Source organism: Jaculus jaculus, chromosome 19 (assembly GCF_020740685.1).
Source record: "Jaculus jaculus isolate mJacJac1 chromosome 19, mJacJac1.mat.Y.cur, whole genome shotgun sequence".
Taxonomy (NCBI): domain Eukaryota; kingdom Metazoa; phylum Chordata; class Mammalia; order Rodentia; family Dipodidae; genus Jaculus; species Jaculus jaculus.
In genome coordinates, this window is record NC_059120.1 from 56,716,640 (window position 1) to 56,730,687 (window position 14,048).

The 14,048-nt window shown below is 43.7% G+C and overlaps 1 protein-coding gene across 1 annotated transcript; it reads left to right on the plus strand.

Annotated features, from left to right (window-relative positions):
• The first annotated feature begins 13,247 nt into the window (after positions 1-13,247).
• Positions 13,248-13,773, plus strand: LOC123456040 (sperm surface protein Sp17-like). The gene has a single exon (XM_045138575.1). The coding sequence runs from the start codon at positions 13,286-13,288 to the stop codon at positions 13,739-13,741; it is 456 nt and encodes a 151-aa protein (XP_044994510.1). The 5' UTR covers positions 13,248-13,285; the 3' UTR covers positions 13,742-13,773.
• The last annotated feature ends 275 nt before the right edge of the window (positions 13,774-14,048 follow it).

Consider the following 14,048-nt stretch of genomic DNA (forward strand, 5'->3'; position numbering starts at 1 on the left):
ACCAAGCACTACAAAAATCAGTAAGTGACAGGAATTAATGCACACATTTTCATAACTCTGAATAAAAATGAATTTATACATAGAGCCTAAAAACTCCACCAGAAAAGTGTTAGGCTGATAAACACTGTCAGCAAAGTAGCAGAATAAAGTGTTAACACAGGGGCTGGAGGGATGGCTTAGCAGTTAAGGTGTTTACCTGCAAAGCCAAAGGACCTCGGTTCAATTCCCCAGGACCCACGTAAGCCAAATGTACAAGGGGGAGCATGTGTCTGGAGTTCATTTGCAGTGGCTGGAGGCCCTGGCATGCCCATTATTGCTCTCTCTCTCTCCCTCCCTCAACCTCTTTCTCTCTCTCAAATAAAATAAATAAAATATATTTTTTTAAAAAATAATGTTTAAAAAAATGTTAACACAGAAACCTGTAGCCTTCCTCCATACCAACAACAAACAAGCTCAAGAGGAAGTCAAAGAAGCGACCACATTCACAATTGTCCCAGAAAAAAAAACCTTGGGGACTGGAGGAATGGCTCAGCAGTTAAGGCATTTGCCTACAAAGCCAAAGGACCCAGGTTCAGTTCCCCAGAACATACACGTAAGCCAGATGCACAAGGGGGTGCATGCATCTGGAGTTCGTTTTCAGTGGCTGGAGGCCCTGGCACATCCATTCTCTCTCTCTCTCTCTTTCTCTCTCTCCCCCTCTTTCTCTGTCAAATAAATAAATAAAAATATTTTTTTAAAAATACCTTGGAATACACATAGCCAAACAGCAAAACTACTCTGTAACAAAGACACTCAAAAGGAGAGATTTGGGCTGGAGAGGGGTACCCGAAACCCTACACCTTCCCAGAGCAAATAGTGGAAATCGATGATGGGTGGGGGAGGGGAGTCATGTCCTTTCCTGGTGTAGCTTCCAGCGATCGGCCCACTCTCCAAACTCCAGTAAATAACCTCCCACCCAACATTATGGAAGTGGCCCTATTTTATTTAAATCAGTTGGTCAAAAAAATAAGTAAATAAGCAATGCTTGGAATTAGAATGGGAGGGGGAGGGGAGGGGAAGTAGGGACAGTGGGAGCAAAATGCATTGAACACATGTATAAAAAAAAAGTCACTAATGAAATTTAGAATTGTCTGAGATCTGACTGCTTGTCCTCACCCAAAGTCACATGTTGAACTCTAACCACAAGGTGACTGTGTTAGAATATGGGCTTTTATTGATGTTGGTAAATAAGACATGAAGGTTGGGCTGGAGAGATTGCTTAGTGGTTAAGGTGCTTGCCTGTGAAACATAAGGTCCCAGGTTCAATTCCCCAGTACACACATAAAGCCAGATGCACAAGGTGACACTTGCTTCTGGAGTTTGTTTGCAGTGTCTAGAGGCCCTGGAGCACCCACTCTCTCTCAAATAAATAAAATATTTTTTTAAGACATGAAGGTTGAACACTTATGAATGCCTTTATAAAAGTGTTCTAGGTTTTCTTATCCATCAAGAAAGCAATAATTGAAGCCGGGCATGGTGGTGCATGCCTTTAATCCCAACACTCAGGAGGCAGAGGTAGGAGGATTGTCCTGAGTTCCAGGCCACCCTGAGACTACATAGTGAATTCCAGATCAGCCTGGGCCAGAGTGAGATCTTACCTCAGAAAATCAAAGAAAACAATCATTGGTCTATTTAGCATGTTAAGGATCCACTAACACAGAACCTACCCTTCTTTTGATCTTAGATGTCCCAACTTCCTGAACTATGAGAAATATCTTTCTGTTTTATACAGTACACAGTCTCTGATACTCTTGTTATAGTCACCTGAAATTACTAACCCAGAAGTTGAATTTGGAAACCACTCACTAGATACACAAGTAATACATTAAGATGCAAAATAATCATGCATTCCCTCACTTATTGCTATCAATAATAGATAAAGGAAAGAAAAAGAACTTGCTAGAAAAGAGCCCGTTATTGCATAAGACTTGATCTTTGACCAATCTAAGATATATCCACTAGGTTTAAGGCTGCTGTCAAAGAGAAAAAAATGCTTAAATAGCAGACAGAACATTCATGGTTCCTGATCTCCAAGAAGAAAGTCAAGTTGGAAGAAAGGAACAATTAAGAAACTATGAAAACTCTAGGACATGGCACTAAGGAATGTCTCACTTGATGGATTAACCACATTGGCTCTTTCTTATGAGTCTCAAAGATAGTAACAAAAAGAATTACTTCCAAAAGAATATATCATTACAAATTAAATAACTGAAGGACGAATTTCAACAAGTCAGTAACTTTAAACAATAATTAAGAAATAAGATGAGGGCTGTGGAGGTGGCTTAGCTATCAAGGTGCTTGCCTGCAAGCCAAAGGACTCAGGTTCGATTCCCCAGGACCCACATAAGTCAGATGCACAAACGGGTACATGTGTCTGGATTTTCTTCGCAGTGTCTGGAGGCCCTGGAGTACCCATTCTCTCTCTCTCTGTTTCCACACACACACACACACACACACACACACACACATACACACACACATACATCTCCCTCTCAAACAAATATATAAAGGAAATATTTTTTTAAAAAAGAACTAAAATGAATAAAGTCTATATTGATGAGATCAACACCAAAGTCTTAATGTTTCGCTGTCAAAAGTTGGGTGGGTCCGTTGGACCCTGGCTGATTCTCAAGTACTGTAAGATCCTGAGCAAATCTGTATCTCCCTGCTGCGGAGAAACATTCGTATCCCAAAACACAAAAATGGTAATGAAAACCCTGACTTTGAATCACCAGGGGTGATGGCCCACAGACTAAATCAGAAGGAAACGTGACAGGGACGTCCAAGTCCTGTTTGGGGCACAACCTCCAGCTGGCAGCTGTCGAGGGGAAGCAGAGCGAGACACGGGCAGAGCGGCAGCAAGCTTGGCTGAAGGAAGGCTGCGGTGCAGGAGAGAAACCCCGGTCAGGAACTGAATGTGCTTCTCAACACGCTCAGCACACAGGGGGCTGTATAGCTGGGGGCAGAATCTGGGCATTCCGGGGACTGAAAACAGCTATGAGGGTAGGGAGAGTCTTGCTGAACCAACTTGGCAGCATTCTTCATGAAGGCAAGCCAAGGTGATGAGATATCAAGGGAGGGGAGTTCTCTTTAAACCAACTTAGCAGGATTCTTGGTAAAGCTGGGCACTGCAGGTCCTGTAAGGTTGGCAGTCCAAGAAGAGGCCCAGTTAAGAGAAGGCCTTGCAGAAGCCTGACTCATGTTGAGTCTTTGTCAGTCTCCACTTTTGATCAAGGAAGGAAGTCAAGTTCTTCCTTCCTTTGAACAGTATCAGTCCAATTTTTTTTTTCATCCATTCACCTTTGGCTCATTAAGGAAAAGCTGAACCATCCATTGATATTTGGTAATTGGGCAAGATGTCTAGAGGTTGAGCTCAAAGCATCTTGAGTGGCCAGTTCAGCTTCAGACACAAAGGCTGCGCGCCCACACATGAGCCGCTGTGACAATGACCCTCTCGAGTTTAGACCAAGTTGTCCCGTCCTGCGGGGGCTTTCTACACCATGGGACTGGGGAAGCTATGTTCCCCCAAAAGATCTCAGAGACATGTTTAAGTTCTCAGTGACTCCAAAGTAAAGTGAGTGTAAGGGAATGAGAAATATCAGTTTTAAGAGTTATAGTCAGATATTGGGCAAGATTAGAAGAATGGAGAACTGAAAAAACAAATATGCATGGGGGCTGGAGAGATGGCTTAGTGCTCAAGGCGTTTGCCTGCAAAACCAAAGGACCCAGGTTTGATTCCCCGGGACACATGTTAGCCAGATGCACAAGGGGCCGTACACATCTGGAATTCGTTTGCAGTGGCTGGAGGCCCTGGTGTGCCCATTCCCCCCCCCCTTCTTTCTCTGTCAAATAAATAAATAAACAAATAAAATTTTAAAAATATATATGCATGGGGATAAGATCTAGTACAATTTCCAGGAGAAAGTAGCATGTTCTCACCAAGAGATGAAACATCTTCAATAACAAGGCTAGAATTTAATAACCAAAGGGTGTGGTATAGTTTTCTATTGACATATAAAATATATCTATATAGTCATTCAGTTTTCATTCTTCCTAAACGTTTCTTACTTATCATTTTCATGTATGACTATACTGCATTTGTATTATAAACGTCTCACATTACTTTGTCTTTCCCCTTTCCCTTTTCCCCTGAATGCCTTCTCCTTTCCAACGTGTCCCTCTTCTATTTTCATGTCTTTATTTTTATTATTTTGCCCTCATCGCCATCTATATGGAGTGTTGGTGAGCCCAACACTGTGCACATCTTCGTGGCAGGAAGACAGCATCCTCCCTGCCCTCTGGCTCTTAAAATCTTCCCTCCCCTCTTCTGCAATGTTTGCTGCGTCTCGAATGGCATAACAGAGATGTGTCATTTAGCACAGAGCAGTCACTTACTCTCAACACGTGGGTATTGAATCTTACCACTACTAACGCTGCAAAATTAAGTTTCTCTAACTAAGGTTAGAGCAGCACTAATATTTAGAGGACAAATTAATAAAATTCTCTATACCCCCCCCCCAAAAAAAAGGCCTGTAATAGTTTCCCTTTAGAATTTATGACTTATCCAGCTTTTGGTTAAGTTTTCAAGACCAGATGGTTCTACCTAGAAAGCGGGCATCCAAGGCTGGAAGGGCAGCACTTGCAGCCCCGAGATTTCAGCCCAGGTTCTGTTGCTGGACATGGAGCCGCGTGACTTGATATTTGCCCTTGTGGTTTCCTATCTTGCCTTGGTCTAATTTGCCCTTGCTATACCTTCTTTGTTCAGTGGGAATGTTTACTCTGTGCTATTATGTGTTGGAAACATCTAACTTGTGTTTTGATTTTACAGGCTGACGATTAAGCGACTGTCTTTGGTCTCACGTGAGGCTTAACTTTTCAACAGTGTGTCAATTGATACTGACTATGGAGACTTTTAAAGTTGGACTGGATGCATTTTGTTTCATAGGGTGCTCATGAGTCTGTAGGGGTCAGGGGCACAATGGCGTTGTTTGAATGTGAAATGCCCCCCCCCCCCCATAGCCTCATCTGTTTGCGTTGAAGCCTCATATTCAATCCCCAGCTGGAGGCAATTTGGGAGATGGAGCCTTGCTGGCGGACACGTGTCACTGAGGACAGACCTTGGGGTTTCGTCCAGCTTGCCAGTGCTATCCAAACTCACTCTCTTACTGCTTCTTGCCAGCTGCTTTGGCAAGATGTGACGTCCAGCCTCTGCTTTGCCACGTTTTCCTGGCAAGATGAGACTTGCCTTTGAGACTACGCTGCAATAAATCCCATCCTTCCAGATGTCGCTTTGTTAGGTGTTTCATCCCCAGCAATGAGAAGTTAACTTCAACCATGATTTTCTAATGTCTAGGGCTGCTGAACATGTGAAGCTACTCTGATGTTCTTTTTATTTTATGATTTATTTTTATTTTTTATTAGAGAAAGACAGACGGAGAAAGAGAGAGAGAGAATGGGCATGCCAGGGAATTCCAGCCACTGCAAACGAAGTACAGACACATGCACCACCACGCGGATCTGGCTTATGTGGAACGTGGAGAATCAAACCTGGGTTCTTAGGCTTCACAAGCAGGTGCCTTAACCACTAAACCATCTCTCCAACCCATATTCTGATATTCTTGTCTTTGTATGCGATTTGGTTGTTTTCTCTTATGGGTTTTAATATTGCCTCTTTAATTTGTATTTTTTTAATTTTTTGTTTTTCATTTATTTATTTGAGAGAGACAGACAGTGAGAGAAATAGGCAGATAGATACATAGAGAATGGGTGCATCAGGGCCTCCAGCCACTGCAAAGTACCTCCAGACACATGCACCCCCTTGTGCATCTGGCTAACGTGAGTCCTGGGGAATTGAGCCTCAAACTGGGGTCCTTAGGCTTCACAGGCAAGTGCTTAACCACTAAGCCATCTCTCCAGCCCTAGTTTGTGTTTTTGACATTTCGGCTTCCCTGCACTTCGGAGAGGCTCTTCTCTGCTATTTGTGTTTGTATGACAACTTCTTTCTCCAGGTTTGGGAAATTTTCTGTTGTGATTTTATTAAATAAATTATCTGTTGCTTTGGGTAAAATCCCAGCTTCTTCTACTTCAAGAATTCTCAGGTTTGGTTACTTGGATGCATCCCAAACTTCTTAGAAGCATTGTTCACACTTCTTGATTTTTTTGTCCTTACATCTGTCTGTGTGACTTGTCTCAACTTTGTCCTCTGTCAGTGAACTTTGTTCTTCTGTGTGGTTTCGTTTCTTAGTGATGGTCTCTGTTGTGATTTTTATTTATTTATTCACTTGAGAGAGAGAATGAGAATGGGCACACCAGGGCCTCTAACCACTGCAAACAAACTCCATGCACCACCATGTGCATCTGGTTTACATGGATCCTGTGGAATCGAGTATGAGTCCATCGGCTTTGCAGGTGAGTGCCTTAACAGCTGAGACATCTCTCTAGCCCCTCTGTTGAGATTTCTATTTGGTCAATTACTTCTTTCATTTTTCATTGTCTATTTCTTTTCAATTTTCATGCAGAATTTATCTTTCATGTTTATGACTTCCTGGTCCAATTTGCTAAGTTTCATTTACTTTGGAGACTGTCTTATCAAGGTCTTGATTTCTTAGTTCACCCACTAATATTTGAGTCTTCTAGATGATCATTAATCCCATAAAATGTAGTATTCTGAACTCATCTCCTGACATTTCCCGTTCTTGGGTTTCCATGATAAGAGAGTTGAGGGGCTTGGGGGGGCCATGGTGAACTGCTGCCTCATCCTTTCCTGGGTTTTTCTTTTTCCTCATCTGTTGGGATGGGTGTGTCTTGCAGGATTACTCTCTCTTTCCCACCACTAGTCGGTCGATTCTTTCTTTACCTGTTCAGTATTCTAAAGACCATTTCTCCAGTATTTGTGAAACCTTAGCTATCTAGGTTGGAATTTCAGTGAGGTCTTTCCACTTATTCATTGGCACTGTTGGTTTTTTTCTTTTTAACACTCACAGCTATCATGTTTCAGAGACAGTACTGATGGGTTCCCGGTCAGGGGTCTTGGATCAATAGAATCACTTAAGGAGAAGAAAAAGGAAAAAGGAGCATCTATGGGTGGAAGTGCTCCGGGTTGTAGGCATCAAAGGTAGTGGCGAGACTGCTCTAGGCAAGGAAGACAGAGGAGGTTTCCTTGTAGGCATAGAAAAGCGAAGGACAGTGGCGCAGTTGTAATTTGGTGAGATGTAGTTTAAAGCCTAGTGGGTTAACAATGCACACAGTTGCAAGTCATTGTATAGAATAACCAACTAGAAAGAGAAATTGACCTCCTAAAATGTTACGGAATAAGAAGTAACAAACATAGAGAAACATCAAAAAATATAGTAAAAATGCATATGCCTGCATATAAACCAACCAGTAAGTGAACGAAAAATAACAAAGAAAAAGAGAGAGGAAAAAGAGAAAGAGTGAGAGAAAGGCAGAAAGAAAAAAGAAAGAAGGAAGGAAGGAAGGAAGGAAGGAAGGAAGGAAGGAAGGAAGGAGGAAAGAAAGAAAGAAAGAAAGAAAGAAAGAAAGAAAGAAAGAAGGAAGGAAGGAAGGAAGGAAGGAAGGAAGGAAGGAAGGAAGGAAGGAAGGAAGGAAGGAAGGAAAGAAATGCATTCTTGCTATGGCTTGTACTATGTCTGTTCTAAGAGCCATATCTAGGAGAAGTTGACTGAGTCTTCCTCAGCGATGGGGCATAGGGTGGGCCCTAAACCCATAGCTAAGCGCCCTCCAGTGCAAGCACCGATGCTCTCTCCCCTCCAACAGGTCTGCTGGCTTTGGCGGAATCAGAGTCTGCACCACACTGTGCTCTGATGCTTGCTCCCATCAGCCAGAGCGTCGGTCTCATCAAAGTTCTCATCATGCATTCTAGAAATAAATTCCCCTCATGGTATAGTCTCCTTTGAATACACGACTGAACGGTGTCCATATGCTGTTGAATGCATTTACATCAAAGTTCCTAAGAGATAGTGGTCTAGAGTAGTGACCACTTATCCCAAGATGTCCAGTGACACAGGAGCCAGCTGTTCCTCTGGGGCAGGATTAAGGCAGCCTGTAGTATCCATGGAAGACAGGAAGAGCCCTGTCCTTCACACTCTGGAAGTCACTGATGGCCACCTGTATCCATGAAGTATGAGGACACGGCCACCATCGTTACTGAACCTCGCTGTGGAGGCGCGGAGACATGGCAGACACTGTTACTATACTTGTCTCCATTGTTGAAGGCCACTTCCAAGCTGGCCTGTGTGATTTGTGGGCTCAGTGCAGAGTCACCCTCCAATTAACAAGAGGAAAATACAACAGCAAACCCTGGGAAGGGGAGAATCTGATTTGTACCCACAACATTTACTCTCAAGTCTCCAATTATCAAATATATATATATATATATATATATATATATATATATATATATATATATACAGAATATACAAAGAAATGGACGTCATAACCCTTCACAATAAGTAAAGTTAAACCAATATAAATAGTCCTGAAAAGAGGCAATGGTGATTTACTAGACAAAACCTTACTGTGAGTAAAAGGTTCTTTAAGGTGTTAAACTGTTGGCATGTGACAGGTCTGAGGAAAGTCCAGATTTAGATAACCAACAGCTAATTTCAACAGGCAAGCTTATTATACGGTTTTAACAGTAGTAAAGCAAAGCATAAGCAAATGACTATTAGAACAAAAATGTGAAAATGTTTGCTATGGTTTTAAGTTGTTTCTTTAACTCTTTTCCTATCTCTCACTGACTGTCCCACATTTCACACATATTCCTATTAATACAATTCCCATATGCTAGGAGATGTTCTCTGATCACCTGGTCTGTCTTAGCAGGTAGAACTGTTGAAGGCATACCTTGAACCTTACGCTATCGCAAATAGTTAGTGCTAACAATGTGATTTATGGTGAGTAGGTTTTGTCATTCCGTTTGGCCTCTAGCAGGGCTGCAGAGAAAGCAGCTAGGCAGTGTCACTGGGAAATAGGCACATCGGCGTTGAGGCAAGCTTCCCTGGAACACCCCGTACGGGTTTTCAAACATCATTGCCAAGAGTTTGAAGAGCGGTCCATGAGACTGCATTGGGCGGTGATGACAGGGATTCTCAGGCCTGGATTGTCACAGACTCCACCCCATGCATTCCCTTCACCCGTTGGCTTTGATCTGGGACTTTTCATCATCATACACTGTAACTGCTGGAGTCTTCTTGCAAGCCATTGGCCCAGGCAGAGATCTCGAGAGTCTCGCCACATGATGCTTCGCTAACGTCTGGATTACAGAGATAATAAAGAAGCGCCTAGTTGAATTCTAAATTTTTATATACTGATCCTTCAGATAAATTTCATGTGATTCTAGAGCAAACATTGATTTATATCCCTGGAAAATCGTGCATCCTTCTTCATTTCAAATAAAACAGATGCTTTATGACAGCCGGGAAGTTTTGTGCACAGGCAGGTTTGCTTGAAATGTAATTCTGGGGAGAAAGAATGACAAGGGTGAACTCAAATGAGAGTAAAAGCCAAAATATAAGGACGGAAGTGCACTCACTATCCAGGGTCACTGGGGCTTGATCACGTGGAGCCTCCTGAGAATGTGAAATGTTCCCGGAAGGTCTTCATTGTCCATAACAGAAAAAAATCCCATAAGCACCAAGCTTCCACTGACAGGCCAAGGAGTCCTGAGAATTCACTATGCTGCACCTCCAGTTTCCACACACGCATCAAGAGTCCACAGGCGTCTTGAGATGCGTCATTGGAGAACTCCTAACCCATGAAGGGAGAGGTAGTTTCCACACACGCATCAAGAGTCCACAGGCATCTTGAGATGCGTCATTGGAGAACTCCTAACCCATGAAGGGAGAGGTAGTTTCCACACACGCATCGAGAGTCCACAGGCGTCTTGAGATGTGTCATTGGAGAACTCCTAACCCATGAAGGGAGAGGTAGTTTCCACACACACATCGAGAGTCCACAGGCATCTTGAGATGCGTCATTGGAGAACGCCTAACCCATGAAGGGAGAGGTAGTTTCCACACACGCATCAAGAGTCCACAGGCATCTTGAGATGCATCATTGGAGATCTCCTAACCCATGAAGGGAGAGGTAGTTTCCACACACGCATCGAGAGTCCACAGGCATCTTGAGATGCGTCATTGGAGAACTCCTAACCCATGAAGGGAGAGGTAGTTTCCACACACGCATCGAGAGTCCACAGGCATCTTGAGATGCGTCATTGGAGAACTCCTAACCCATGAAGGGAGAGGTAGTTTCCACACACGCATCGAGAGTCCACAGGCATCTTGAGATGCGTCATTGGAGAACGCCTAACCCATGAAGGGAGAAGTAGTTTCCACACACGCATCAAGAGTCCACAGGCATCTTGAGATGCGTCATTGGAGAACTCCTAACCCATGAAGGGAGAGGTAGTTTCCACACACGCATCGAGAGTCCACAGGCATCTTGAGATGCGTCATTGGAGAACTCCTAACCCATGAAGGGAGAGGTAGTTTCCACACACGCATCGAGAGTCCACAGGCATCTTGAGATGCGTCACTGGAGAACTCCTAACCCATGAAGGGAGAGGTAGTTTCCACACACGCATCGAGAGTCCACAGGCGTCTTGAGATGCGTCACTGGAGAACTCCTAACCCATGAAGGGAGAGGTAGTTTCCACACACGCATCGAGAGTCCACAGGCATCTTGAGATGCGTCACTGGAGAACTCCTAACCCATGAAGGAATGGTAGTTTCCACACACGCATCGAGAGTCCACAGGCATCTTGAGATGCGTCACTGGAGAACTCCTAACCCATGAAGGGAGAGGTAGTTTCCACACACGCATCAAGAGTCCACAGGCATCTTGAGATGCGTCACTGGAGAACTCCTAACCCATGAAGGGAGAGGTAGTTTCCACACACGCATCAAGAGTCCACAGGCGTCTTGAGATGTGTCACTGGAGAACTCCTAACCCATGATGGGAGAGGTAGTTTCCACACACGCATCGAGAGTCCACAGGCATCTTGAGATGCGTCATTGGAGAACTCCTAACCCATGATGGGAGAGGTAGTTTCCACACACGCATCAAGAGTCCACAGGCGTCTTGAGATGAGTCATTGGAGAACTCCTAACCCATGAAGGGAGAGGTAGAGACACCCAATCATGCATTCTGATGGCTCATATGGCCATGGTAGGTAAAAGAGAATATTTGAAAAATGTCTAAGAGGTTAGCTAGTATCATCCATAAACAGATCCCAATGTCTTTCTGGATGATGAAGTTGGAAGAGTAGCCTTGTTCCACCAGCAGAGAAGGGAACCAGTGGAAAAAGTCAAAGGCTCAGAGGAGTAAGAGTCACCACCAAAGCCGCTGGAGGGCTGGAGAGATGGAGCAGTGGTTAAGGTGCTTACCCGAAAAGCCTAACCACCCAGGTTCGATTCCCCAGGACCCACATAAAGCCGGATGCACAAGGCGGCACATGCATCTGAAGTTCATTTGCAGAGGCTAGAGGCGTTTGGGAGCCATTCTCTCTCTCTGCTCTCTGTCACTGCTTGCAAATAAATAACTAAATAAAGCCACTGGATTTATCCTGTGAGCCAGAAGCCATATTTATCAGCATGCTCAACAGTACCAACTAAGAACCATCACAGCTCACTCTAAACTCATGAGAGCCTCTTGTCTTCAGCACTTTGATGAGTTTTCTTTTTTGTATTTTTTTTTTATGAAAGCAAAAACAAGAGAGAGAGAGAGACAGAGAATGAATTGGTGCACCAAGGCCTCCAGCCACTGCAATTAAACCCCAGAGATGTGTGTCATCTTGTGCACACATGTGACCTTGCCTGCTTGATTCACCTTGTGCATCTGGTTGATGTGGGACCTAGATATTGGAGCGTGAGTCCTTACACCTTTCAGGCAAGCACCTTAACCACTAAGCCATCTCTCCAGCCCTGATGAGCTTTCATAACCTCACTGTAGAGGTTGTTACCTCGAGACTTGGACAATATTGAGCCCATCAGAAGTTTAACATAGATGATGGAGGGAGGGAAAATAGAATGAGGCATCAAAATAGAAGAGGGGCTACATGGAAAGAGGAGGGGATTTCTGGAATTGGTGGGGAAGGGTACTAATGAAGGGGATAAAAGAGAACTATGATCAATTTAAAGTATGTGCCCTGGGCATGGTGGAGCACGCTTTTAATCCCAGCACTTGGGAGGCAGAGGAAGGAGGATCGCCGTGAGTTCAAGGCCACCCTGAGACTACAAAGTGAATTTCAGGTCAACCTGAGCTAGAGTGAGACTGTATCTCAAACAACAACAACAAATTAAAGTATGTTCATGTATTGAGATTCTCAAGAAAATAATTTAAAGCACCAAAACTTTCCTAGGAGACAGGAGGAGGCCCAACTAATTATGGCTGAGAAAACCAACAAAAATACCAGGGCTTGGGATGAAGATAGATGTTCAAAATGATGAAAGGTGCGGGTGAGGCACAACTGGGGGAAGGGCAGAGGGGGCCTCACTCACTGAAGGAACATAGGAAGTGAGAAAGCAATTTTTTCTAGAACTGAGATCTAGAATCAAAGATGAGCATAAGAGGGCTGGAGAGATGGCTCACCACTTAAGGTGTTTGCCTGCAAAGCCTAAGGACCCAGGTTCAATTCCCCAGTACCCATATAAAAACAAAGCCAGAAGCCCAAGGTGGCTAAAGTGTCTGGAGTTTATTTGTAGTGGCTAGAGACCCTGGCGTGCCCATTCTCTCTCCCTCTCTCTCTCTCTCTTTCTCTCTCTCTTTTTCTTCCTCTTTCTGTCTGTATCTCTCAAATAAATAAATTAAATTAAATATATTTTTTTAAAGATGATCACAACAGGGGCTGAAGAGATGGCTTAGAGGTTAAGGCATTTGCCGGGAAAGTCAAAGGACCCAGGTTCGATTCCCCAGGACCCACATAAACCATATGCACAAGGTGGTGCATGCGTCTAGAGTTCGCTTGCAGTGGCTGGAGGCCCTGGTGCATCCATTCTCTTTGTCTCTCTCTTTCTCTCCCTCTCTCTGTTGGCTTCTTTATCTCTCTCACTCTCTCAAATAAATTAATTAATTAAATAAAATATTAAAAAATAAATGATCAGGGCCGCCGTAGTTTAGTTTAAAAAAACGGTTACTCAACAACACGTAAAACAACAAGAACCGTTCGGCCTCTGCTGGGAGAGAAAGAAGAGGTGAGGTACCATAGGCAGTTCTTCCCAGGGAGATGTCTATTCCATTTTCCAACACCCACTGCCGAATTCCACAAGGATTCGGGAATCTGCTTGAAGGACTGACACGCGAGATTCTGAGGGAGCAACCGAACAATATTCCTGCTTTTGCTGCGGCGTATTTTGAGGACCTTCTAGAAAAAAGAGAGAAAAACAACTTTGATCCAGCCGAATGGGGGGCTAAGCTGGAAGACCGCTTCTATAACATCCATGCATTCCAGGACCAAGAACAATCTGAGATATGTGAACTTAAACAAGAAATGTCCCAGTCATCTGTGAAAGAAGAAACACCAGTGACTGCCCTAGAGCTCCCTACTGATGAAAAAGCAAAAGAGGAGTTGGAAGTTGCTGCTGTCAAAATACAGTCAGCCTTCCGAGGACATGTGGCCAGAGAAGAAGTTAAGAAAATGAAATCAGATAAAGGTGAAGATAAGGAAGTGGAAAAAGAGTGAGGAACACTGGTTTTGCCCCCCCCCCCAGAAAACATGAAAAAAAATTCCATCAATCTTGTGATTGTCTTTTTTTTTTTTTTTTCTCTTTTTGCTTTCTAACAGAAATTTGGTATTATGGAGTAACATTTGATACCATTGTGGAAATCTGTCCAGAACATTTGTTTAATAAACATGCAATTGATGCACAGCACAAGATTTCCCTGAGACATTGAGGCTGGGCTGTACTTACCCCAGTCCATGTATAGATTCCCTTGGATTCAGCTACAGAGCTGGAATATCTGATGTTTCAGAGATCTCAAGAGGTTAC